Source organism: Grampus griseus (genome assembly GCF_964374135.1).
Source record: "Grampus griseus genome assembly, chromosome: 6".
In the NCBI taxonomy this organism is placed as follows: Eukaryota; Metazoa; Chordata; class Mammalia; order Artiodactyla; family Delphinidae; genus Grampus; species Grampus griseus.
In genome coordinates this window covers 109032563-109057530 of record NC_139000.1, presented here as the reverse complement: position 1 = coordinate 109057530, position 24968 = coordinate 109032563, and the positions used below count along the sequence as shown (strand labels likewise).

The following is a 24968-nucleotide window of genomic DNA, read 5'->3' as shown; positions in this document are numbered from 1 at the left end:
TGGGGTCCGGTGATATTTGCACATCACACCTGGGCCTTTCGGATACAAATCCTGCTCCTTAAGGAGCCGTGTGAAGAAGCGAGCACAATCAATAAGGAAATATCCTCCCAGCTATAAATCAGCCACGTGGAGCTGCGGCAACGGCCGCCGCGACTTCCTGGTTTCCTTCCCGCCCGCCCCGCGGCGGGGGCCGGGGGCCCGGCGTTAAGGCCCGAGTTACAGCCCGAAAGGACAATAAAAGTTGGGGACCCGGGCAGCTTTTAGGGCTGAGCGGTGGGGCCGAGGCTGAGGACAGACCTGGGGAGAGTGTAAGTTAGTCGCATGGTAGCAGGACCTGGGGGGGTCGGGTGGACAGCGGCGGGGAAGGGGCTGCGGACCGGCCGGGGGCCGCCCAGCGAGGGCGTGGGGGCGGGAGCGGCCGGGGGAGGGAGGGGAGAGCGGGGGTGGGGCGGCCCGCCAGGCGAGGGGAGTTCCGGATCGGAGGCGAGGAGGGCGGCCGCCGGGCGGCGGGGGCGGGAGGAGGAGGCGGCGAGCGCGGAGGGGGAAGGAGGGAGGGGAGAGCGGTGGCGGCGGCTGCGCCCGGCTGTGCGCCTCTCGCCGCCGGAGGAAGATGAGGCTGAAGATCGGGCTCCTCTTACGCAGTTTGCTGGTGGTGGGCAGCTTCCTGGTGCTGGTGGTCCTCTGGTCCTCCCTATCCCCGCGGCCGGACGAGCCGAGCCCGCTGAGCAGGATGAGGGTGAGTGACCCGCCCGCCCCCTCCGGCGGCGGAGAGCTGCAACTTGTTTTGTTCGCGCGCCTGGCGGGAGCGGGGTCGGCGGGTCGAGCGCGGGCTCCGCAGGTGGCGCGACGGGCGGGTGGGGGCCCCGAACCCCGCGTCCGGTCCCAGCCCCCACCGCACCTCCCCGCGCCACCCCGCCCCGCGCTGCGGGGGGGGCTCGGTGGCCGCCCTCCGCACCTGGAACGCGGGCTGGAGGAGAGAAGGGCCGGGCCAGGACCGCCGCGGCAGCAGCCGGGGACGCGGGGCTGGTCCGGACTGCGGCCTGTGGCGCGCGCATGCCTGACGGAGGCGAGGGGCCGCGGCCGCCGCCACCGCCGGTGCGGACCAGGCCCCTGGGTCTGGCCGCCCCCGCGCGTCCGGGGCGCCCCCCTCTTCCCGGTCTCCGGCGCCCCCGGCTGCCAGCCCGGGTGGGAACGCGCGGCCCCGCCTCCGGCTCCGCGGAGAGCGCCGCCCCCTCGGCTTCGGCGCCGAGACTGGCGATGCGCGGCCGAGGCCTCGCCCAGGACCGGCCTCCCTCCGCCTCCCGCTCCCCCGCTCCCCCCCTCCCTTCCCGGCGGCCGCTCTCGCCCGCCTGCGGACCACCGCCCCGGAGCCCCCTCCATCGGCCGCCCCGTCGGGCCGGAGCCCGCCTCTCCTCCCCTCTTCCCTCCCCCGGTTGCGGCCGGGCCGCAGGGCCGCCAAACTAACTTGTGCGGTCGACGCCCGCGCCGAGGGCTCCTCCGGACGCGCTGTCCGCCGCCCGACTCTGCCGGTCTGTGGGGCTCCGTCGGCGCCCCGGGACGTGGGTGACCTGGGCCCCGGGCCCCGGGCTGCGGCCCCGCTGACCCGGCCGCGCCCCCGGCCCGACCTGCCCGCCTTTATGGCCGCGCCCCTCCTTCCCCTGGGACGCGGGAGCCGGGGGCTCGGGGGCTGGGCAGCTGTGCTGCTGCCAGCGCCTTGTGCAAACAGCGTCTGCATTGCATCCGAGGGGTCGCCTTTATTAACTTTCCTTTTGGAAAGTTAGCGTCTGGAAGTAGAGGGAGAAGGCGTCCTTTCAACACTAAGAATCGTAGGAAGAGATTCCCTTATCTGCTCCTGCCCCTGTGATGAGGGAAGGTTTACGCTTGAGATTTACTCTTAAGTTTTAGTGTGTATTTGAAGACACAACGGCACTGGAATCTCTTTATAACGTCTGGGGTGGATTCCCGTCTAAGTCATCTAAGTTAATGGTAATAAAAAGTACCCAGTTTTCCTTTTGAATGTGTTTGTGGTTTTAAGTCCCTCAGCTCTCATGGAGTGATGGTGACCTCTTTATGATTTTGCTTCAAAATGACTTATTGAGAAAGGACGACTGAATATTGCAGTTGTTTGAAAGCATTTGTGATCAAATGGCCTTTATACTGAGAGCTAATAAAGACATAAAGATGCTATTTCCTGGGGGAAGAAATTGAGGAAAGAGTGACAGAACTAGCCATATTCAGAATGTTCTGCAGTTCAGATAACAAGTCTTCTAAAGGGGTGATGGAGCGTCAGCCCCAATGCCTATTTCCTCTGAAATATTATATTAGTGCTGGTACAAGTACTGAGCCACGAGCTCATTTAATAGCTGTAGGAGGTGGTTATAACTTGATTTTTGGTCCAACTTATTGGATAAAGTTTGTCGGTGGGTCCAGGGTAATTTCTGTCATTTGCCAAAGACTGAAGCTAGCTTTTTAAGACTTTCAAACAATTTAAGAAGAACGCTTTATGTATGTGGAGAGCCAGACCCTTTTATTAAGTTTGTGGGTAAATATTAACTAAGCAAGTTAAGGTATAGCTTATAAATTATAAAAGCATAAATAAGGGACTATTGCCTCCCTTTAATAAAAGCTAACCTAAATGTTTCTGAAATACAGCAGTAGAAGGACATCTCCTTTCGGGAAAATTCTGACTCTGATTATGATTACACATACTCCACTCACTGTGAAACACCTGCCTCTCCTTAACACTAATCCATGTATAGGGCTTTTTTGGATTCTGATAAATGGCCTGAGATAGTCTAGGACAATCCCATTTACCAAATACAGGTTATGCTTCTATTCTAGCAAGCTGGTCCTGGTGGGTCCACCCTGTGCAGGTTTTTGCCTCATACTTTCAGTGTTCCAGGCACAAAAGTCTGCCGTAGCCTGGTGCTTTTTTTTCCCTGGACTACTTCCTCCTTTAGATCTGCCCAGCAAAATGCGTCACCTGTGGTCAAGACAAGAGGAACACATTTATTTTCGCTTTCCCATCTCCGGGCCTCTTGCTGTTTCTCTGATGTGAATGATGTGAAAAGTGATCTTACCGTTCAAATTGTACTCTGTTGTATACGATTTGATTTATTCAACAAACATTTTTGAGTACCTCCCATGTCCTGGTGCTAGTTGTTAAGAAAGTACTCCTTGCTCCTAAACTCATGGATCTTGTAGGCTAGTGGGTCAAAAATCACATTAATCAAGATTTCACAAATCTGTAAATAAAAATTGTGCCACCACATGCTATGAAAAAAAAAACCCATAGGGGGTAAGAAAATGGAGGAACTTGGTCATATAAAGCCTTACCTGAAGAAATGGCTTTTGAGTTGAAATCTGCAGATTTGAAATCTGTTGATCTGGGTATGAGAGGGGGACACCCCTGAGAGGGAGAAGTATGTGCAAAGGTCCTGAGGTAGGAGGTAGCATGGTGAGCTGAGGCAGTGGAAGAAGGCCAGCGTAATTACAAGATGGAAGGCGAGGGTTCAGAGAGACCATGCCAGGAATCAGGTCTTTAGAGCAGCCATTAACTCCAAGGATGGAGCTCGTTGAAGGATTTTTAAATAGGGGAGAGGTGGGCTGAGATTTGTGCTTTGAAAAGACCACTCTAGCTGAATTGGTTTAGAGCAGATAGGAATCCTGTTGGAGGTTATAATAGCCCAGGTGAAACGTGATGTTGATGGCATTGGCAGGGTGACGGTGGAAGGAGAGAAAAGTCAGTTGATTCAAGAGCTATTAAACGAAGATGCAGAGGCACCAGGACTAGGTGTCTGCATGTGGGAGTGAAGGAGAAGGAAGGTGTCCAGAGGCACCCGATAGGCGGTAGGATGACATTGTTTATTACATGGAAGGTTCTGAAGACAAAATCCATACGTTCTGATGTTATGTTTTATGGTTATAATGGGAAGGCTTATCATCTTAGGCTTTGTCCTCTGAATATTTTAAGGTCAGCATTTATTAAAACCATCTGTTTAGCACTTGCAAAGTGTAGACAGTACCTTTAATTAATAAATTATAGTATTTCCCAGACCATTCTCCCGGGTTTCGGCGCTGAGTGTTTAACGTTGAATCATTAGTCTCTGAAAATACAGGTCTGGAATGGAGATGTTGAAAGACCTTCAGTGGCTCTTTAACAGCAAATTCAGTACTCGTGAGAAGCTGCATGTAAACCGGCAGCTCTCTGTATGTGCAAATGTTACTTGACTCAAACTATTAATGCCACTTAGGCACAGAGCATCCATTGCTAGATGGAGAGGTTTTATGGGATAAGCTAAGACCAGTGGGAAGGAACATTGCTTAATGAGGCTGTGACTGAATTGATCACCCAGTCAGTCAGGTTCTACCTTAACAAAGCCTTTTATCTCAGCGATGATCCGCTGCAACCAGAAAAGCTCTGCCCTTGACCATGAGATTTCTGTTTCAAATGGAAGCTTGTTTATTAGGGATGGAGCTATCACTTAGAAGAAATGTAGTGTCTTAAGAGGTCACTGTTGTTTCAGTTCCCCAAGTGAAATGCCCTGGGATTAGCTTTCATTTCATTTTGCTGTCCTCCCCCACCCTTGCAGTTAAAAACTCCCTGATTACCAAGTCTAAGAAATTTAGGCTCCATAGGCCTCCTGAAATTAATGCTGAGTTTTGCATACACGTGCGTTCCTCTGGGCGGCTGAGAATCAGAAGCTTTCGGGTTTCTTAAAGGTACCTGCGAAGCACTGAGTCCTTGGGAGGCAGAATGCCTGTTTCCTGCCCATGGAATTTCTCCCTCGTCTTCCATGGTGCTGAAGCACTCATTACACCCTGGAAATGCAAACATTCCCGAGAATTGCTGTATCTGCCATTCTGTGGAAGTGTTTCCCGTCCAGTGCTGGAAGGTCAGGCATCAATCCTGTTACTACCACCCCCCTTCCCCCACTGAGAATACCAAGACAGTCTCAAGGAAAAGTCCCTGTTCTTAAAGGGATCACATCCTAGTTGAAAAAAAGGATGCAGCACCCACATGGCCTGAGCTCCTTCTCCATCCTTACTCTGGTAGCTGGGTAAGGAAGCCTCGCTATGGGAACTGTCGCAGGACGTTTCCTTAGCGGGTGGTGAAGGCTTAGAATAGCCATTCGGGGAGTGCACAATTATTAGTAAAAAAAAAAAAAGAATGGAAACTGTTGAGCTGTTGAATCTGGGTAACTATTTTGTGATGGGGTCGGCTGCGTGGAATGGGAGATAAGGTGTGGGCTTCGATTTGTTAATAGTGAATTAGAGGCAGGGAGAAAGAAAGGAATGCATCGTGAATGAACATCACAATTCTGAGCTTGGGCCATTTGTAAACAGAATATTTGTAACTTCTAACTTGATTTGTTAAAAAAAAGGTTGGTCAGGAAGATTTGAACAGCTGGTGACTATTGGAACATGGTTGCGATTATTCAGCTCCAACCTCGACTGTTGCCTTTGTTCATCTTTTAGATTCTAATTTTCATCCCTGAAGAATGAATGTACAATCTGACAGAAGAAGAAAAGCAGTGAAATCCAGAATTTAAAATTTCTAGAGTAGAATGGACACAGCCTGAGGCTATGAAAGGAATGATTTTATGGTTGGAGTTCGTGTGGTGGAAGAGGGAAGGGTGAGAAGGTAGAATATGTGTTAACCACGTGGACAGAATTCTGTGAGAACTGGGAGAGGTGTTTGTACTGTAAACATGGCTGTCATTCACTCAACAGACATTTCGAATATCCCTTGAGTGTTTACTAAGCACCATCCGTGGCTCCAGGCCTCGGAGAGGCTATGCTGGAGAGGAAGTAGAAAGCTTTGGCGGAAGGAAGATGCTACTCAGGTCATGACCTACTAACCACACAGAAGGTGTTGGTCCATAAGAGCAGTCATTCTCTTTCCACTCAGGAATCAAGCCTTGTTACCACACCTCCCAGCCTCCAGCCTTCCACCTGCTCTAAACAGTGAATTGAGGAAACTGGAGGTACTGGGCTGGCGCCGGGGATGCAGGGGTGTTGAGGACACGGGCTGCATTTCCTCTCACACGCGAGGGTGTCACCGCCACCCAGAGGTTCCTCCCCAGCTGCAGGAGGTGGATGCCCGGAGGCCAGAGCCCGGCATTCAGCTCCCCTGGAGCGTCGGTGGGGTTCCGACAGGGTTCCAGACGGTAGGAATGTGGTGAGACCAGAGGGAGGGCCGACAAGTGGTGGAACTGGAGGTTGGAAAAGTAAGTTGAGGCCCTGTTTTGAAGGTATTGAATGGCAGGCTGAGGAATTGGGTTGGGGTTTTACTGATTCAGCAGTGAGAGCAGCTTTTTGGAAGCTTTTGAAATGGAGTTGGGGCGTGGTGACGTTCAGCTGCTGATTCCCTGAGTCAAGGATTCAAAAACACCTGTTGTCTATGAAGTACCATCTACTGCTCTAGACATTGGAGGTACTATAAAGTAGTAAAAAAACCGCTGTCATAACAGATCACATCTGTGAGTCCTTTGTGCCAGGTCAGCATTCTGCGTGTGTGGTGTTAATTGTAGCAATAACCCTCCCATGCAGTCTGATGTAATCCTCACTGAGTTACAGAGCCTTGAACCCTGCCCAAGGTCATTTACACAGTCAGTCTCAGCACAGTCCTGACTTCTGCTGTGCCCTCTGACCTCCCGCAGATTTTAACAACACAGATGAGCTCCTGTGGACACCGTTGAAGGGGCCCGCAGAGACGCTGGCGAGGTCATCTCACAGGGAGAGAAGCATGTGAGGCGCTGATGAGCGGAGGGGAAGGGCCCAGGACCCCGCGGGGGAGGCGGGGAAGGTGATGGCTGAGCTGAGTCCCGGATGTAGCTCTCAGGAAAGAGCCTCTCCAGCCGAGGGGACAGGCGGGGCTGCCCTGAGGGTGGAGGAGGCAGGAATGCATGAGAAGTAGATAGAAGGCCAGCGAGGTGGTGGTGGGAGCTGGGTTCGTCGAGGTGGTGGTGGGAGCTGGGTTCGTCGATGCTCTGGGCTGGGTGATGAATTACGTGGTTATCGCACCAGGCATTGTCCTAGATAAACAACACGAGTAATTACTTTTCTGCCTCAGGTCTGTGGGCCAGACGCACGAATAACAGTTGCAGAGGGTGAGAGGAGGATCGTACTAGCTACTGGGTCCCCGGGTCACAGGGAAAGCAGCATCCGGCCACGGGGTGGGGTGCAGTCAGAGCGGTCCCCGGGAGGGCAGGTCGGACGGTGAGCGCGGGGACAGGGCCTGGGCACGCAGAAGCAGGAAAGATCGCGGCAGACCCTGGGGAATGGTGGCTAGAAGAGTGGGTCGGGGCCCGGAGGGGTGGAAGAGAGCTTGGCGAGAGAAACGGAGTCTGAGCCCTGAAACACTGAGTACTGTGAATGGTTCCGGCTGGCTCCGAGGAGTGATCTGGGAGCGGTGCCTAGGCCAGATTTCCGTGAGGAGAGAAATGTCCCTGTAGCTCATGCTGAGCCTAAACCGGGAGGGGACCAAGGAAATGAATATGTGGGGAGAGAGATGATGATGACGGTAGAGTTAGCGGTTTGGCTGGTTGGAGGAGGGGCTGTGCTGGTGGAACGGGCAGGGAGGATGCTGATGCCTCAGAAGGAACAGAACCGACTGAAGCGGCAGTTCTCAACCTTGAGCAGGAATCAGAGTCGCCCAGAGAGTGTCTTAAAACCCGGGTCATCTGGCGTCCTGCCCGCACTTTCTGATTCAGGAGGTCTGGGGTGGGGCAGAGAATTTGCGCTGCTAACTGTTCCCAGGTGATGCTGCTGCTGGCCCAGGGACCAGACTTGGCGAAGTGCTGGTCTAGAGCACAAGTAGAGTTGGGGGTCCGTAAGACAGAACATTTGTGCGGTTTGGGCATAAAGTGCTTACAGGCCACAGGTCAGTGGTGTGGAGGTGTCTGCTGGGTAGATGGAGCCCAGAACGGGCATCAGAGCTGGATGCAAAGTGTGAGCTCCTGGGTAGGAGCCCAGCTCCAGTCTGGGGCCTGGGTACTGGAGTGGTAGCTTAGGGCGTGGACGGAGGAGAAAAACGTGGGCATGAAAGAGGAACGGGGGAAATGCCGGGAGCAGGAAAGATGAAAGAGGGCTCAGGGCAGAAGTCAGATGACTTGGAGAGTCTTGCCCGACCACCAGCAATTCCAAGTGCCACAGCATTTGACAAGAACTGACGAGAATGAAGGATGTAGCGAGCGGCCGTGGAAGCAGGAACACCTGCCCGCTGCGCCACCCCCGGCACCTGGGGTAGAGGAGGGCCTGCAGCGCATCTCGGTAAATGCGATGCCCAGGAACATTGGCTCAGGTAAAAAAAGAAGTTCAAGTGGTGAACACTCATCTTCCCTAGGGGAAAACTACAAATCGAGAAAGGGTTTTACTAGAGAGCCGTGAGTACCGAAGAGGACTTCCCCCACATTTGGGGTTATCTCTGTTCTGCCTTAATTAGGCCACTCACCCCCACCTCGTGTGTGTATAGAGACACAGGTGTCCATATGTTTTAAGCTGAACCACAGTCATGTAATTTTGATAATGTAGACTATATATACACATTGTATTAAAATATGATAATACATATTAGGCATTTGGGCATGCTTTTAGTCTGAAATCCAGGTAACTTGGAAAGCTGTGATTAGAACAACATTTTAATATTTGAAGTTGGGAAAGGAATTTTATCCTGAGAATATTAGGCAATTTTTAGTTTGTAATAATACATTAATTTGGCTGATGTGTAACTAAATGAAGAAACAATAGCAAAACTGTAGGCTCAGCATTTCAGTGATGTTGGTTTTTTGAAATGAGGTCTACGGTTTAATTCTGGTTCAGTGCTATGATCCTAAAAGCAACCCTGAGACAAGTTGAACTGCACTTACCCAGGGCTTCGGTCTTTTTTGGAGAGGGGAGAAGTAACTTGCAGTTGCTTCATTTTTTTATTTTTTTTATTTTTATTTTTTATTTTTTTTTTTGCAGTTGCTTCATTTGGTAAAAATCCTGAATATTTTCAAAATGAGAAATGTTCTCATTTTTGCTCCATTATAAATTCCCTTCTGGGCTCCCCGGCCTTTGTAGTGTTTTAAAGTGTGGCTCCCGAGAAGCATTTAAACATGCCAGTAGGGATGCCTGATCCAGCTCACTGAGTGTAAGAACGGCTACAGTGAAACTTGAGGAAAACCTTAACTTTGCATTATCTAATTAGGTTTGTAGAATTGCTGTAGAACAGCCTGGTTTCCGAAGTTTAGAAGGTACAATTAGCTGCAGTATTATATCAATACCAACAAGCCTGCTAAGAGGCTTCCATGCCGAGCAATTGGAATATGTTATTACCAAGGATGTTTTAAACTGGATGAATTAAAATTAAATCACATACTATTGGGAGCAGTTCTGTATGAGAATAGAATAGCAGAGATGACCTCATCTCTTTTTTTTCCCCATCCTTAATCTTTTATTGAGTCCCTGGGTTTAAGAATACATTTGGGCCTCAGGAGGATGCTGCTCTCCTCAGTAGTAAGCTACATGTTCAGTGATTATCCGGCTTAATTTTAGCATCTGTAGTTCTTATCTTTATAAACTATTTTATAAGGTGCTTTAAGATTGAGGTATTCACTGGTAATGTGTACACCTTATAAAAAGAGTTGATATTTAAAGAGTAAGTATGTCTTAAAGAAATATTAAGTGAGACATTGCCAAAACTTTTTTGTCACTCTTATGAGATGGTGGGTGTGCCAGCGTTTTTATTTATGAGATTGTCTGTAATTACCCTTTGACTCTTGATTTTCCCTTTTGATAAAAATACCAGAAGAAGGAGAAAACCCTGTGAGAAGACGCTCTGATGAGTGTGAGCAAGGCTTGCAGGTAGCTTCACAAGCGTGTGAATGTCTGACTTCCAGCTGGAACCCTTCATTGCGAACCAGCCCAGCTACTGAGTCCAGCTACTGAAGTGAAACAGTAGACTCAGGTTCTTAGTGCAGGATAAGATACACTTGTGAACAGTTTTACAGAATTTTAAGAATTACACTTGTTGAGAAGTGATATCGTAACATGAACGCAATATCTTTATGCTTCTGTGAGAACTTTTTTGATAAATTCTTTAGAAAGGCTAAACAGAAAAAAAAAAATAGAATAAGTTACAATAGTATGTTAACAAAGTCCCTGGTCATGCTATTTGAATGTGCTCTAGAGGTTCTTTACTTGTCAGCATTTACTATAGTACTTCAAATAATTTTATTCTGCTGAATTTAAAGTAAATATTTCATATACATATTATTAACGTCTCTTATTGGAAAAATAATTCCCTTATAACCCCAGCAGAAACCAAAGTGATCCATATACTTAAGTGAGTCATGTGAGCCTCATTTTGCCAGAATGTATCAAAGATACCTGGATAAAGATGTCCAGATACAGAAAATCAGAAGGGAGATTCTGCTGCTACTCAGATTTATAAATGGTTCATTAGGCACTTGTATAAACGTTTCAAAAATGACTTAGGAAAGTGGGGTTAAGTCAATTAAGATATTTTTGTTTGCTTGATTGTTTAATGCTGCTAAGAAAAATATGTTTGTGATGGGAAATATTTGCCTAGAAAAATTTACCCTGCAGTATATTATACTGGACTGGAGTTGTTGGTCAGCAATGGCCCGTGTACCTGAGAAATCAAAGGTTGACTTTATACAGCCGTTTGAAAACTTGTCTTAGACATTTTCTACTATTCTTAGGTATAGGTTTTAATTCTGCTTACTTGGGGTGATTTAAATCCAGCCCCTTTCTCCCAATATTTCATCATGCAATTTAATATTTTACCATGCAATTCTTATTAGACAATTTGATCATCATACTTCTTAATATTTAACTAATCTGACAGAATTAGCCTTTTAGTCTCTAGTACAGCAAGGTGTCCCATGTAAGTCTTAGTATTTGTTACCTTGACAATGTGTAGGATTTTACATCCTTTCTTTTAAAAGAAAGTGTTTTAAACCCCCTATTCAAAAATCTGCTAACTCTTGCCAGAGTGTTTAAAATGAATTAAAAAATCCATTAGAGTTTTTGGCAAATAAGCTCTCAATTATACAGAACAAATGAGTACAAAGTGCTTTTTAGAGTAATGGAATGGAAATGACTGAAATCTCATTAAGTTACACATGCAGATTTTTCTACTCTGGTAGAGGGTTTAGTTTTTTAAGCTAAAAGATCACTGTCAAGATTGGAAGTTTTGATCACTTAAAATATATAATTACATTTTAGCATTTAAGCAAAGGATTGATAGAATGGGGAAATATAGGCATGCAGTTTCATTAACTTGCTCTGCGTGATGGACTCGGGGAAATTCGAAGTCCAGTATTTACAAAAGAATCCTGTGGGGGACTTCCCTGGTGGCGCAGTGGTTAAGAATCTGCCTGCTAATGCAGGGGACACAGGTTCAAGCCCTGGTCCGGGAAGATGCCACATGCTGCAGAGCAAGTAAGCCCGTGTGCCACAACTACTGAGCCTGCGCTCTAGAGCCTGTGAGCCACAACAACTGAGCCCATGCACTGCAACTACTGAAACCCATGTGCTCTAGGGCCCATGTGCTGCAACTACTGAGCCCGCGTGCCGCAACTATTGAGCCCGCGTGCTGCAACTACTGAAGCCTACACACCTAGAGCCTGTGCTCCGCAATGAGAGAAGCCACCGCAATGAAAAGCCCACGCACCGCAAGGATGAGTAGCCCCCGCTCGCCGCAACTAGAGAAAGCCTGCACACAGCAACGAAGACCCAGTGCATCCAAACAAAATAAAAGTTAAATTAAAAAAAAAAAAAGTTTACACGAGAGTGTTTCCATTGTGGTGGCCAATTAAAATAAATTTGCTTACAGTCCAGGGAGATCTTAGTGGGTAGTCAAGAGAAAAATACTTTTAGCAAATAGTTTTCTAAAATTCTCTATTCTAAAAATGTGTTAAAAGAGGATGATTTCCAAGTACCTTGGTGTTTTAAAGGAATACATTTTCTGTGTGAAATTGAGATAACTCTTACGCTTCTTTTTATAATTAGCATTTAGACTCCAAACCATGGCACATATAACTTCTATTTTAAAATAAATGTAGAGCACACGTAAGCACAGTTGTTAACCTCGAAAACTTTGAAGAGCGACATCAAACCTGCAAAGATGATAGAGCCCCAAATGCCAGGCTTTCCCCAGGTTCTGCTTGCTTCCCAGCTTGAGTAAAGAGGCACTGGCGTGGCCTGAAGTATGTGTCAGAGGACGTGTGTTCTACACGGGTATTCTCAGATTCTCTCTCCAGCGTCCCCTTTGAAATCTGAGGAAGGCTTTAATGAACGTGGTTTCATTTTCCTTTCCATGAGTTACTGCCGCGGGAAGAGTGCCAGCCTGTACCTGTGACTGAATGGAAGAAAATTGCAGCCAGAGTCTAATAAATAGTTTCACAGTGTACAGTCCTGTTTCCTAAGAGGCAGTTGTCATCCTTGATCTCTGCTCAGTTAACTGGTAACACTAAGAGAAAAGTAGACGCTAAAATCTTTGTTCTGTGTTGGCAAAAATCACTTCCTGAAGATAAAGTGAGTGGCTTGTAACCTGTGTTCTGATTTGCATCTCCTTCTTTAACTTAAATAACAGGTACTTGTGTTTGAAAGCAAACATCTCTGTGTAGTGATTTATGGCTTAGAAGGATAGATACAATGCAGAAAGAGTAGCCAAAAGGAAATAGTCGTGACAGTTAAGGAAGAGATGATTTTTAATATTACAGAAAAGCAAACTTAAGGTAACAGCAAAGGTAATATATTTGTATTTGTTCAGCATTTTTGTTTCCTAGTGAATTGCCATACCTTTTCTACAGTTTTTTCAGTTCTTCATGAAAACTGAAATCTGTTCAACTACTTTTTCCTCCCTTGGGACAGGGGATTTCCTTCTCTGGTTATGAGACATTTATGGAGTGGTTGGTCGGTGTCTTTGGGTCCCAGTGGGTGCCAAATGTGAGAATAATTCCTTCAGGGTTAAAAACGTCAGTCATATATTTTATTGACCACTGAGTAGCTAGAAAAATCCAGCCTGCCATTTGGGCACCCAGCATGTTGCCTCTGAATGGTGAGGCCAGCAGCTTACTCAGAATTTTTTTTAACACACAGAGGTTGCATTTTCTGAAAATACCCAATTCTTTTAAATTAAAGATAACTGAACCTTCACAGTCGTCTGTTCTACCCATAACTCTTGTGATGAGTCAGTGCTAATGATAAAATAAAATTTCCTTTTTAAAATTACAGACAATGAAATGAACCTTTTCTCTCTCTCTTTTTAACCTTTTTGCTCTTTCTGTTACTGCTGTGCATCCTCTCCCCACAACTCTTACATGCCTCACTTTTTTTTTTAACAAGATGCTCTAAGAAGCTGTTTCATCTTGTGAACTATTGACTTGGAATGGAAGTAACGTTAGAGATTTGCTTTTCTTGTAGGAGATTCCTTTCTGCCAAAGGACTGCAGATTTTCCTTGGTTGGCATGGGCTTAAAATTTTAAATCGCCTCATATATGCAGTGACGAAATTCGAATCAAATTTAAATTACTAAGTGGAGCGTGCAACGTTACTTGCTAACATTTTTGAAAAAAAATTTTTAAACCATGCTATTGGTACTTTGACATGTTAATACCCTGCAAGTGGAAGTTTCAATCGACTTCTCTCCATTCCCACCATCTCTCATCAGGTGACAAATTATCCACTTGTCAGAGTCTTTAGGTGGTAAAAAAAAAAAAAAATCAGAAAATGTGCAGTGCCATATTAGGTCGGGTCCCTGATTTGTTTCTCGTGCCTTCCATTTAGATGTATATTTGATTCACTTGCTTCCTAAATCCATGGGACAGTGCTGCTACTCATAGCTGTTTTTATTTAGGATATCACAGTGTACGTTTAAAAACATATTTGTAGGGCTTCCCTGGTGGCGCAGTGGTTGAGAGTCCGCCTGCCGATGCAGGGGACGCGGGTTCGTGCCCCGGTCCGGGAGGATCCCACATGCCGCGGAGCGGCTGGGCCCGTGAGCCATGGCCGCTGAGCCTGCGCGTCCGGAGCCTGTGCTCCGCAACAGGAGAGGCCACAACAGTGAGAGGCCCGCGTACCGCAAAAAAAAAAAAAAATATTTGTAATAGTGACTGACACCCAGAAAAGTAAAACAACAAACAAAACCAGCAGGCTTTGACTGGTTTGTGGTGAAGCAGAAAGCCAGAGAAATCTGCATTCCGATCTGCTCACCACCACTCGGAATCCCCTTTGCCCGCCCAGAGAATGTCGAGTGTGTTCAGGGAGTGGACGGCGGGTCCATCGGGGGCCCCTGGGGTGTTGTAAGGACCCATCTCCTAGATGCCAGACTTACTGCTGCAGCGAAGGTTAGTGAGTATCAGAAAGAAAGGTGGGAAAACTCGGTTTGGGGAGGGAAAGCTAGCGTTATTTGGGATTTATACGACTACAGTTTCTTCTCTGAGAGACTTCGCTGAGGTTCTAAGGATACTGGGCCTACATCTGGATGATTTACAAGGCTTTGTAAATGCTTCCTGTCCCGGGCGTTGTAAGGAATTAAAATGTATTGGATATTTGGCCCAAGCGGAAGAGACCTGAAGCCCAGGAATACTCGGCTTAGAATTTCGCCGTGTAGGCCAGTCACCAGGAGGTAGTGGAGGTCACGTCTGTGCTGTGGGGAAGTTTATTTCCTGGTGCAGCCTCAGAGCCTACCCAACTCCTGATCGTAACGTTTCTGTCGTGTAAACTGTGTGCTAGGCAAGTAAGGACAAGCCCTGTTTAGGGTCCAGACATTCGGTAGCCTCGTGGTTTTGAAATAATCTGATACTTCACTGGTGGTTTCTTCTGACTCTGTCACTGAGATTATGAAAAACCCAAATCAGTGCAGAATTAATGAGAAAAGATTCCTAGGGAAGGCGCACTGAAGTGGATTACAGCATTCCTTCCAGGGCTTGGGGCAGGGCAGAGAGTGTGAACCGGGAGAGGTGGGAAGACGCGCCACGGAAAGGGGAGGCGTTCTGTTGAGGCTCAGGGTCCTGGGGGGAGGGGAAGGATGGGGCCCTCACCCTACGTCCGTGTTGATAACTATGGCTGTTAATCCCCTCGAATACTGAGTATCCTGGGGGAATTCTGCTGATGATTAATTTACCTCCTGGCTCGTAGAGCAGGAAGCTGCGCCAAACAAGCTGGAGATTAAAAGCGAAAGCTGACATCAAGCCGTCAGTCACATGGTAAAAGTGGCACGTGGACCCTGGGTTGAAGGTGGTCTTGGCCTGGGGACGGCTTCTCCCAGCCTCCTTACCCTCGTCCGGGAAGTAGACCCAGGATCTGCCCCAGCGCTGCCCTTGGGCTTCCGTCAGGCCTCCCGTGTCGGAGCCCCCGGGGCTGGGTTAACCTGCAGTGTCGCACATCTTGTTTTCTCTTTCTTCCGTCCCTTCCTCCTCCTCCTTGGAAGAGCATAATAATTCCTGTGTCGTTGCGAGAGTTGCTTAAAAGAATGATAATACTTACGTTATGCAAATTTGTTATGAATTCCTTATTTTGAATTATTAGTGAAAAGGGGATGAGTATCCTAGACTTTAGACTTCTGCCTTAAAAGTTATGCCCTTTGGTGAACTCATATTCTAAAATGGGGAGAGAGGAAAAGGCTATCATTTATTTATTTACTTGTGAGTCACACTTTTCTCCTGAAGGAAATGCATGTTCACATACCCACATTTTCACCGTAAGCAGCTTCGCTGTAGGCTTCTTTGCCACATAACAAGTGGCCGTCAGGCAGTTTTACCTTGAATGATAAAATAACTGCTTGGCAGTTTTTGGTTTGATGGTTTGGTTTCAACTGGTCGAAATGTGGTAGCAGTTCTTCCCGTTAGGACCACATTGGTGGCCTTAAGCCGACAATTTGCCCTGAGAGATGATTTCTTAGTTTGATGCACACCACGGTTGCCATGAGATACAACCAGTTATTTGAGCAGTATTGCCATGGTCTACACACATTTTTAATATACTCAAATATTTTGTACTTCACAGTGAAGTCTTTTTAATTTAGTTATTCATTTGTCACGTTTCACTGTCTTTTTTCATGCCCCTCTTGGTTTTTTTTTGGTATTTTTGTTTTTTGTTATTTTATGTTCTACTGCAAAATAGCCAATTCGTTATGAGGCAAAAATGTTTGCGGCAAAAGTACCTAGAACCATACGTTCACTGTAGAAAATATAAAAATGTGAAAGAAAATAGGAAACTAAAAATCACCTGTACTCCATCTTACTCAAAGCTAATTATTATGATCTGTCTGGTGTATTCCTTGCTCAAATTTAAGCATTTATAGACAAAGACCTTATATGTACTACTTTGTGGATTGCCTTTTTTATTTTACTGTAGAAATATTTTAATTTATATATTGTTTCTAGGATATATACTGTTTTGTAAGGTAATCTTTTAGCACTTGGTCATTTTAGTGTGGAGGTGATTTAAGGAAAGAGGACATGAGGGAAATACGCTGGAAATTGCAGACCCTACACTGTCGTGTGCATCACATTTGCAAAGTTGTTTTTCCACCTGCGCCTTCCAAAAAAGAAAAAAGGCATCGATATGATTCTGAGTTGTGTTGGATGGTTTATAAAAGTTGCTGTTTAAACTCATTTTGGGTGCGTCCTGGCTAAGCCAGCGGTTAAATGGAGCTGGACGAGCAGCTGGTCTGTGCAGGACGCTCATCCCACTGTCTCTCATACTCTTCCCCAGCACCGTCCACACTAGTTTTGAGTTGTGGCTGCTAAACACTCTGAGCTTTTAAACCTCTGCTTAGTGAATGAGTAGTAAGAAATCTCAGTCACTGCCCTGGGGTTAATTATGAGGCTCAGTAAAGACGTTGTTAGCTTTACTAACCCTGATCCTATTGTCTCTGAGCTGTGAAGACTCATTTTTCTTTTTACTGATTCAGCTCTGCCACTTCTGGATTTTTCTCAAATACTCTTCTCTATATTAGGAACGTTTAAAAATGAGAATTATGCCCTTTTAATCCTTGCATAGTTGGACTACGCCTTTCACTGTGCAGTGATAAGGCTTTTCTTTTCTATGACCTTGAATCTTATTTTAAGCACACACATACGTATTGTTTATTTATTTGTGTGTGTGTGTGTGTGTGTGTGTGTATATATATATATATATATATAAAATAATAGGTCAGCACTGTCTCTCCTCACCCAGAATTCTAGTCTGAAAATGGATTGGTGAGCATCAAATACTAATCAGGAACTTTTATTGAATTCTTACTATGCTCCCCTCTAGGCTTGTCCACATTCTCAATTTAATCTTCTGACATTTTACAGATGAGGAAAGTTGTGACTTAGAGAAATTAAACGCCTTGCCCGAGGTCACTGGCCTCGTAAGTAGTGGAACCAGAGTTCAAACCCAGCCCACCCTCTCCGGTGGGATCCAGTACCACCCAGTGGCACTTCCTGAACTGTGTACTGTGAACCAAGATGTACTAGCAGGAGTTACTTCCAAGATTTCTTGGGCCAATAAGGCTGAGAACTGTTTCATGTTATATCAGCCCCTTAGAGGCTCACAGTGTACATTGGATTGTTAAAAGCTCTGAAGAGTCCCATAGGAAGTAAACTTAAGAGATTTCATCTCGTCTTTCACAAAGGGACCTGGTCACTGACTCAGTCTCTAGAGAATGCTGGCATCCGGAGAGTACAGGCTGCTGGAGCTGGATCAAAGTGACAGAGCTCCCGGGGGACCAGAGGGCCAGTGCTCTTCCTCCAGGGAGGACCCCTCTTCCAGGGAGCACTCGGCACCCGGGCTTGCCCCTGTGTTGCTTTCCAGCGGGACACAACTCCCTGATCTTGCTGCATTATTCATCCAACATGACTTCAGTTCTGTTGTAAATTCTCATACACAGCACGTATTTCACAATTACAGAAAAATCCTACCGATCAATTCAAAGAGGTTTCTTAGAACAGCCATGCTTGGCCGTCACCGACGTCTTGCCCCATTGCCTGAGCAGCCCGATGAGTCTAAGTATTTATATTTAAGAATATCTTTTATCCTGGGAATCCCAGCATAAGTGGTTCTTTGACTTGGGTTGTGAGACAAATCGTTTTAAGTATAACCCATATTAGATTGCTATTCATGTGGAATTAGATGTCCAGTGTATAAATTATGTTTCAGCTACTGGAAACTCATTTCATATCATGAAAATATCAAACCATGTCCCCTAAACCAAATAAACTGCTTTTACAGACATTTTACAGGCACAGAAAATCAAAGATGCATCATATTTGTTTTGTGGATAAATTTTTCTGCACAGGCAAGGTTGAGCGAAGCTTCTAATTTTAAAGTATGAGTCTAATAAGGTTCACACTGAAAGTACTACCTTTTCTTTTGGAAACTGCCTGCAGTAATCATGGATAGTCTTCCTGTGCTCCAGGGAACTTCTGTGTACAAAATTACCATCATCTGTCTTGAGCGTGTTCACTGCGTATTCAGTGTGCATAATGCCTCTGGATGGCTTTGAGACAGAGGACTCCTGCCACCATCCCAGCCTTCCCTGGGGAAATGGGGGAGGCAGATCAGAGGTTCAGGTGTCACTGGGCCCCCCTGGTTCCACGTGAATGTGAAGACATGGCAATTAGATATTTGGGGTCTGTATCAAAATACAGATTTGACTGCTGTAACAGAAATCTAAAAATTTAGGGGTTCTCCTCCTACATAAGTACCCAGACTGACCAGCCATCCTCCGCGGTCCTGCGTGACATCATCGGGATCTGTGCCCCTTCTGCCTTGTTGCTCTGTCATTCCCTCGTGGTCTAGAATGCATCCCTGCGGTGGGAAGGATGGAAGCAGAAAGGGGTTGCCGCTCCATCTGTAGTATCACCTTCAGCTACATTCCACTGGCCTAATATCCTCACTCTGAGGGATGTTGGAAATGTATCTTTATTCTGGGTGGCCACATGCATGGATAGAGCTCCAAGGTTAGGAGGTGGTTAATTCTGAGAGGGAAGAGGAGAAAGGAAATTGGAAGTAGTGGTCTTTGCCACAGAGTAATAGCATGTAAGCTTTTTAAGGATAAAGTTGTAAATCAGGGGTCAAAAGCCCCTTGTCACTCAACCTTTGGCTTCTACCTAACTTCCCCTTCCCTGGAAAGATCACCTTGGTTTTGGTAGCTGCTGTATGTTTGATCTTCTTACCCAAACGTAAAATCTGTGACTTTTTGTATCACTTGATTAACTGTTGGTTCTGAGACTCTCAGGATTGTCTGCTAAGCTCACATCAATAGGAGAAAGTTTTAAGTTCCTCTTATGCACCTGTAATCACCAAGCGGCACTTTTAACATAGTGTTATCACATTGAATTACTGTGGTAATTAATTTATCACATTAAAATCCTGTTCTTTTGTTTGTTAGATTGTTAATACATTAAATGGTTTCTTGGTCTCTTTTTTCTGCTAACTGGATCAGTCCCCCCTCCCTGCATCGGGAGGGACACTTTATCCACTGTCAGAAACGTGGGGAGGATGAAAGGGGGAGTGGGAGTATCAGAATTTAGCAGCTCACAGGAGGGGAGGGCCCAGCTAGTTGGGGATCAGATCTCAGGGGTGGCCTGGTGAGGGCCCTGGCCTGTTGTATCTCTAGAACGTCATGAGGCTGTTTTGGGGGTCAGGGCTGGGTGGGATAAATGCTGGAATCTGGAACCACACGAGCTGCTGTGGCGAAGGGCTTTTACTCGGAGAGCAAGCAAAGTAGGGATCTCTTGTGCCAACCTTCCTGCCGCCCTGGAGCGCTTCCTGTTGCCAAGGCCTAAAGGGAGAAGAGTTTGTAGAGGTCCTGATGCCAGGGTGGAATAGAGAAGGGAGGGTTGGGGCCGAGAAGACAGTGGTTTAATGACCAGCACGGTACTTCCTGGATATAAAGTCTCCCTTTGGGACCTTCCTCCTGGAAGGGTTTGGGCCAAACAGCGCCGAGAGAGAAATCAGGGAGTAGGTCTGGACTGGCCCCGAGGTGGATCTGACTTCCCGGTGAGACAAGAATAGGCTTTCTTTTCCAGATGCCCTACCTGCATGCACAGGTCTCACGCTGTCTCACACCTGGACCCCCGGTGTGTTCACGTGAGAGAGCTCACCTCCATCCTCACAGCCTCAGAGTTAAGGACGCAGCTTGGATTTTCCTCTTTCCTTTCGAAACCTGTTATGAAGCTACTATTTATACATCTCCTTGAGTCTTTCTTGAGTTTACTTCCAGGGTCTGTGGCTCACTTAAAAACGACTTAAACTTTGTCGGTGTCTTGCATTTTGCTGGGCCTTGAAACAAAGATGATGAGGCTGCACGCTCCGTCCCCAGGGGGGTAACAGCCTAGTTTGTGGAACAAGGTGAATGTGCAGAAACGAATATTACACATTCAGTATTAAAATAGAATGAACTGTGCCTGGAAAGTGGAAACGAGAGGCTCGTGGAGGAGAGTTGACTTTGGGGCTCATCCGCAGAGGTGGGACTTGGGCCGGGGGGGTGGGGAGGGGGAAGGGCATCAGGCAGAGACTCGGACGTGGGGGGAGAAGGAAGTAGTTACGAAGGTGGCATGTGCCCTGTACGTACTTTATGTTACGGAGAAGCGTTACTCAGTTGTCCTAAAAACATCCTCATTTCGGCTTCAAGGGGATCTTCGTGTTTCAGAATTTTGAATTTGACAGGCCTCCTCCCTCCCACCCTGTCCGTTAAGATTTTCTGTCCTTCAGCCATATTCTTGCTGAGATGTTCACTTTTATAAGCAAAAGAGTCCTATTATTTTTTCCTTATCTTCAAGCTGAAGCTATCTCGTCCCATTTTCATATTAGTTTCCCGCCCCTCCCCCAGAACAGTTTCTAGTTTCTGTATGTGGGACCTGTCTTGAGGGGTATCAGAATCGCCAGACACTGAAAGCTGCCCCGGCTGCCATGCCTCGGGGGGAGGGGGCACTTCTATAGGGGCAGGTGAGCTCCTGTGTTGTCGTCACTGCCTTGAAAGGCAACAGAATTAAATTGTAGTGGCGGGGGGGGGGGGAATCAAAGGGCATCTGCCTAAACCTTTCTCCCTCCGTGCTCCTCTTTGTGACGGTGTTGAATGTTATACTCTGCATAACATTCTGTTTCTAAGGGACCTGAAACCACATCCTGGTCTCTGTCCCTGTCCATGGTTTGGAAGGCGTAGCCCTGTCCCACGGACACAGCTGATGGGAACAGAGGTATCTAAGCTCGATCACTTACAGTCTTGGTCCTGGGACCTTTGAGTCACGTGGCATTGTCCACAAGAGGTGGTCTGTAGACACAGCACCACAGTCAGCTCCTTAAACATCAAACATACAGGTCAGAGTTTGGGGAGGAAAACCTGGAAGTCTTTCTGAGGAAACCAGTCATCAGAGAAAGGAATAGGGTGGACTTTCTCCCCAGAAGCAGAGGTGAAGGATGTTACAGAGAAGGACAGGCACAGGAGACAATTCTACTTCTGCCTGAGAACCTTCTGATTTCCCCGAGACCTACCTGTTCTTCCTGCAGATTCGGTTCTGTGACATTTGCCTGCATCCTTATAATAAATGCTGTCTTGCTTAAGCTAACTTAAATGGGCTTCTGTAACTTATACACAAATTATACACAAAGAGTAACATGGCGCCCCGTACAGAAATAACCTTCTGCCTCAAGCCAAATGAATTACTGTCATGGCAATCATATATATAAAGCAGAGAAGGTTTCTGGGCAGGGCTCTCAAATCCCAGGCAGGAAGTTGCTTCTCAGCCCTCACGTCTTCTGTCGCTGCCTCTGTCTTTTTCTCTCCCCAGACCTGACCTTTGGGTCTGAGGTGTGGCCATCAAGGAAGATGAAGCGTGTTTTTGTACAAGAGTATAATCTGTTTTTCTATCATTTTTTAAGATGTCTGTCTGGCTTTCTGTTGATCTTTTTTCACAAAGAATCATTAACTGATATATAGTATGACTGTATAGAATATGAAATTTGTAGAGATTTCTATTTACATGAATGATAACCCAGAAGCCAACAAAGTAGAAAAAAGAAATTTACCTCCCAAATCGTTGGCATTTAGTTAATAGTGCTCATGAGTAGTGCATTTGCTTTAACTATAATCTCAAAAATTAAATTTTTTTTTTTTCTGGTTAAGAAAAAGTGTCATATTTACTTGGTTTCTAAAGAACATGCACTTAATGAATTGGGACTAAATCTGTCATTTACTGGGGAGGTGTCCGAGTGGCTTATAAAATCAGATGATTGTACCAAAGCTGTAGACTATTAAGTTTTAAAGACGAGGCTAAACACGTTCAGTTGTCGACAGTATTCATCATTTATTGCTGTATTTACTCTGAGTTTTTGGCTAATATGTAAGTTTTGTTCACAGGCTATGTAGTCACGGAATTCTATAGCGAAAGCAGTTAGACTTAGTTTTCAGCTTTCTTATTCGTAAATGGATTTAAGGTCTTTTTGATAGTCTAGGAACCAATTAAATATTTTTTTAACGGTTCAACTGATTGCTTCATGACTTTATTATTTATTTTACTGTATTTGTTTAAGGTACAGAGTATTAAAAGCCTTAAGAGCTAATAGAAGGTTAAGGAAGCTAATGATGTAAGCTAATTGGAGTCCTTATTGTCAGATTTAATATTATAACTTTTCTTTTTTTTAGAAGACGTTGGGGGTAGGAGTTTATTAATTAATTAATTTATTTTTGCTGTGTTGGGTCTTCGTTTCTGTGTGGGGGCTTTCTCTAGTTGTGGCAGGCGGGGCCCACTCTTCATCGTGGTGCGCGGGCCTCTCACTATCACAGCCTCTCTTGTTGCGGAGCACAGGCTCCAGACGCGCAGGCTCAGTAGTTGTGGCTCACCGGCCTAGTTGCTCCGCGGCATGTGGGATCTTACCAGACCAGGGCTCAAACCTGTGTCCCCTGCATTGGCAGGCAGATTCTTAATCACTGCGCCACCAGGGAAGCCCCTAATATAACTTTTTAATACACAGTATTTATAGAGACATGTTTTGTACATGCCTTGAGTTTAGTTCACTTATCAAGTTGGAAAGTCTGTCTTACTACCCAGGGTTGGTAAATACCATACTGCAGTTTTTAGAAAATATTTGGAAAGTTTGGGGAACTTTTTGTTCTCAGTACTTTCATAATCACAGTAATCGTCTGTGGCTTTGAGTGTAAATTTAAGGATTCATTATGGTTAGAAACAAGGGAGAGATGATGTTTGCTGACAATAAAATGAAACTAATACTAGGTTTTGAATCTAAGCACTTTTTTGGAGGTAGTTTCATGTGAGCCTTAGATTAGGATTTTATCTTATAAAAGATAAATGTAATCTGGCTTTTAGCCATGGGTGCGTCCAGACCCAATCTTGACAATGTCCTCTCTATCTTTTGTTGCTGCTGAAGAGACCAGTGAAAGGTTGTGTGAAACTGAGAACTTCCGACTTAGATTTCCTCAGCTAAATTTCAGCCCAGAATCAGTGGTTAAGGTGCAGGTGCTAATTTTCAGTGCCCATTTAATACTAAAAACTCAATTCATTCATAAGATTCGGTTTCACATACACATGAAGTATTTATAAAGCCCTTTCTTTAATTTCAAGACCAAAATACAAAATGTGCCTCCGGGATTTGGAATTATGTGTTGGGCTTGATGAAGTGTCATTAAACAAGTCTGCCATACCTCTTATACTTTATTTTTACTTGTTCAGCCTCTTCCCTAAGTATTTGTGACCAACTTTAGTTATTTCTTAAAGGGCATTTAAAACCGTCTGTCAGACGGGCAAGCAGAACAGTCTTCCACGGATTGAAGGGGGTCTGAGTGACCAGCTCAAGTTCTAGGCTAACCTTGCAGTGAGTTTTGTATTTGGACCAGTTCTCTGGATCTAATGCAATTCCATTCACTCCAGAATTTAAATTTACATGCTTGAGTCGGTTCTCCTTCTTAGGATCATTCTGCAGAGGAACAAAAGTAGCATAGAGTACCCCTCACTTCCCAGGGCCTCCAGCATCTATGAGTGTAAGCCAGAAACATATTTTCTTCTCTAGGGACACTGGGTCTGAAGGTAAATGGTTTCTCAGTGTAGGAGCAGAGTTGTCCTTACCCTGATGAATCTCTGGACAGTCTGATCGCCATTACGAAGTTTGTTCCATTCCGTGCTTACTATGAGTGTGGTTAGTGAGGTGGGGAAGGGGACTTCGGCTTGAGTACACAGATGTGTGGTTTCTTGGACAGTAGACAGACACGAGATCTGGTGTGGAGTTCAAAGAAGCTTTCAAAAATGTCATGTGGTGTTTAATAATGTCATATGGAAAAAATACATATCACCATGTGGCTTCTATTGACATTTTAATTTAAACCTGAAAACTAAAATGTGCCTCTTATTGATGTTATACATTCAAAAGTGTAGCTGCCTTCAAGTTATATGGAAATTAATAATAACCCTAACTGCTCACTTTACTTGCTTTCAGATATGAATGAGATACTTACAGTTATTTGATAGTTCCCTAATTAATAAGAAAAAAATTAACCTTTGCACAATGCATGACATTAAGTTATATATAATTACATTGCAGTTTCCTAGTTCATATTTTAATAATGGAGGGAGTCTGGAGTTGGAATGTATTTAACTAAGGCGTTTGATGTATTCCACAAGATCTAAAAAGAGCTTGGAGTTTGGAGCAGGCCTAGGCACTATTAGTTGGTAATATGAAGATTGTTGTTTGGTTGTCATGAAAGCAAATTAATTTAGCAATTAGGGTGCTGTAGTGTAATAAACCTAACCTCAGAGCTGTTTCCATATTTGGACTTTGCTTTTTGAACATTATCTTCATTTCTATTGTTTAAATATCAGATCGGTGCATATCCAAGTTGGGTTCTTTGCCCAACATCCAGAGGTAGAGGTAAATTTGAGAGGTATGTGTATTTCAGAGAAAGTGAAATTTTTAGATTCTCTTTTATTTATTTTTTTGCAGGGAAACAG

The 24968-nt window shown here is 45.6% G+C and overlaps 1 protein-coding gene across 3 annotated transcripts in view; it reads left to right on the top strand.

Annotated features, from left to right (window-relative positions):
- Nucleotides 1–569: 569 nt before the first annotated feature.
- The window catches only part of GALNT7 (polypeptide N-acetylgalactosaminyltransferase 7), a 117910-nt gene continuing 93511 nt past the window's right edge, over nucleotides 570–24968 (top strand). For all 3 annotated transcript variants that reach the window (XM_082656359.1, XM_082656358.1, XM_082656357.1), the window contains exon 1: nucleotides 570–736. In XM_082656359.1, coding sequence (XP_082512485.1) covers nucleotides 611–736 — 126 coding nt within the window. In that variant the 5' untranslated portion in view covers nucleotides 570–610. The remainder of the gene's footprint in view (nucleotides 737–24968) is intronic.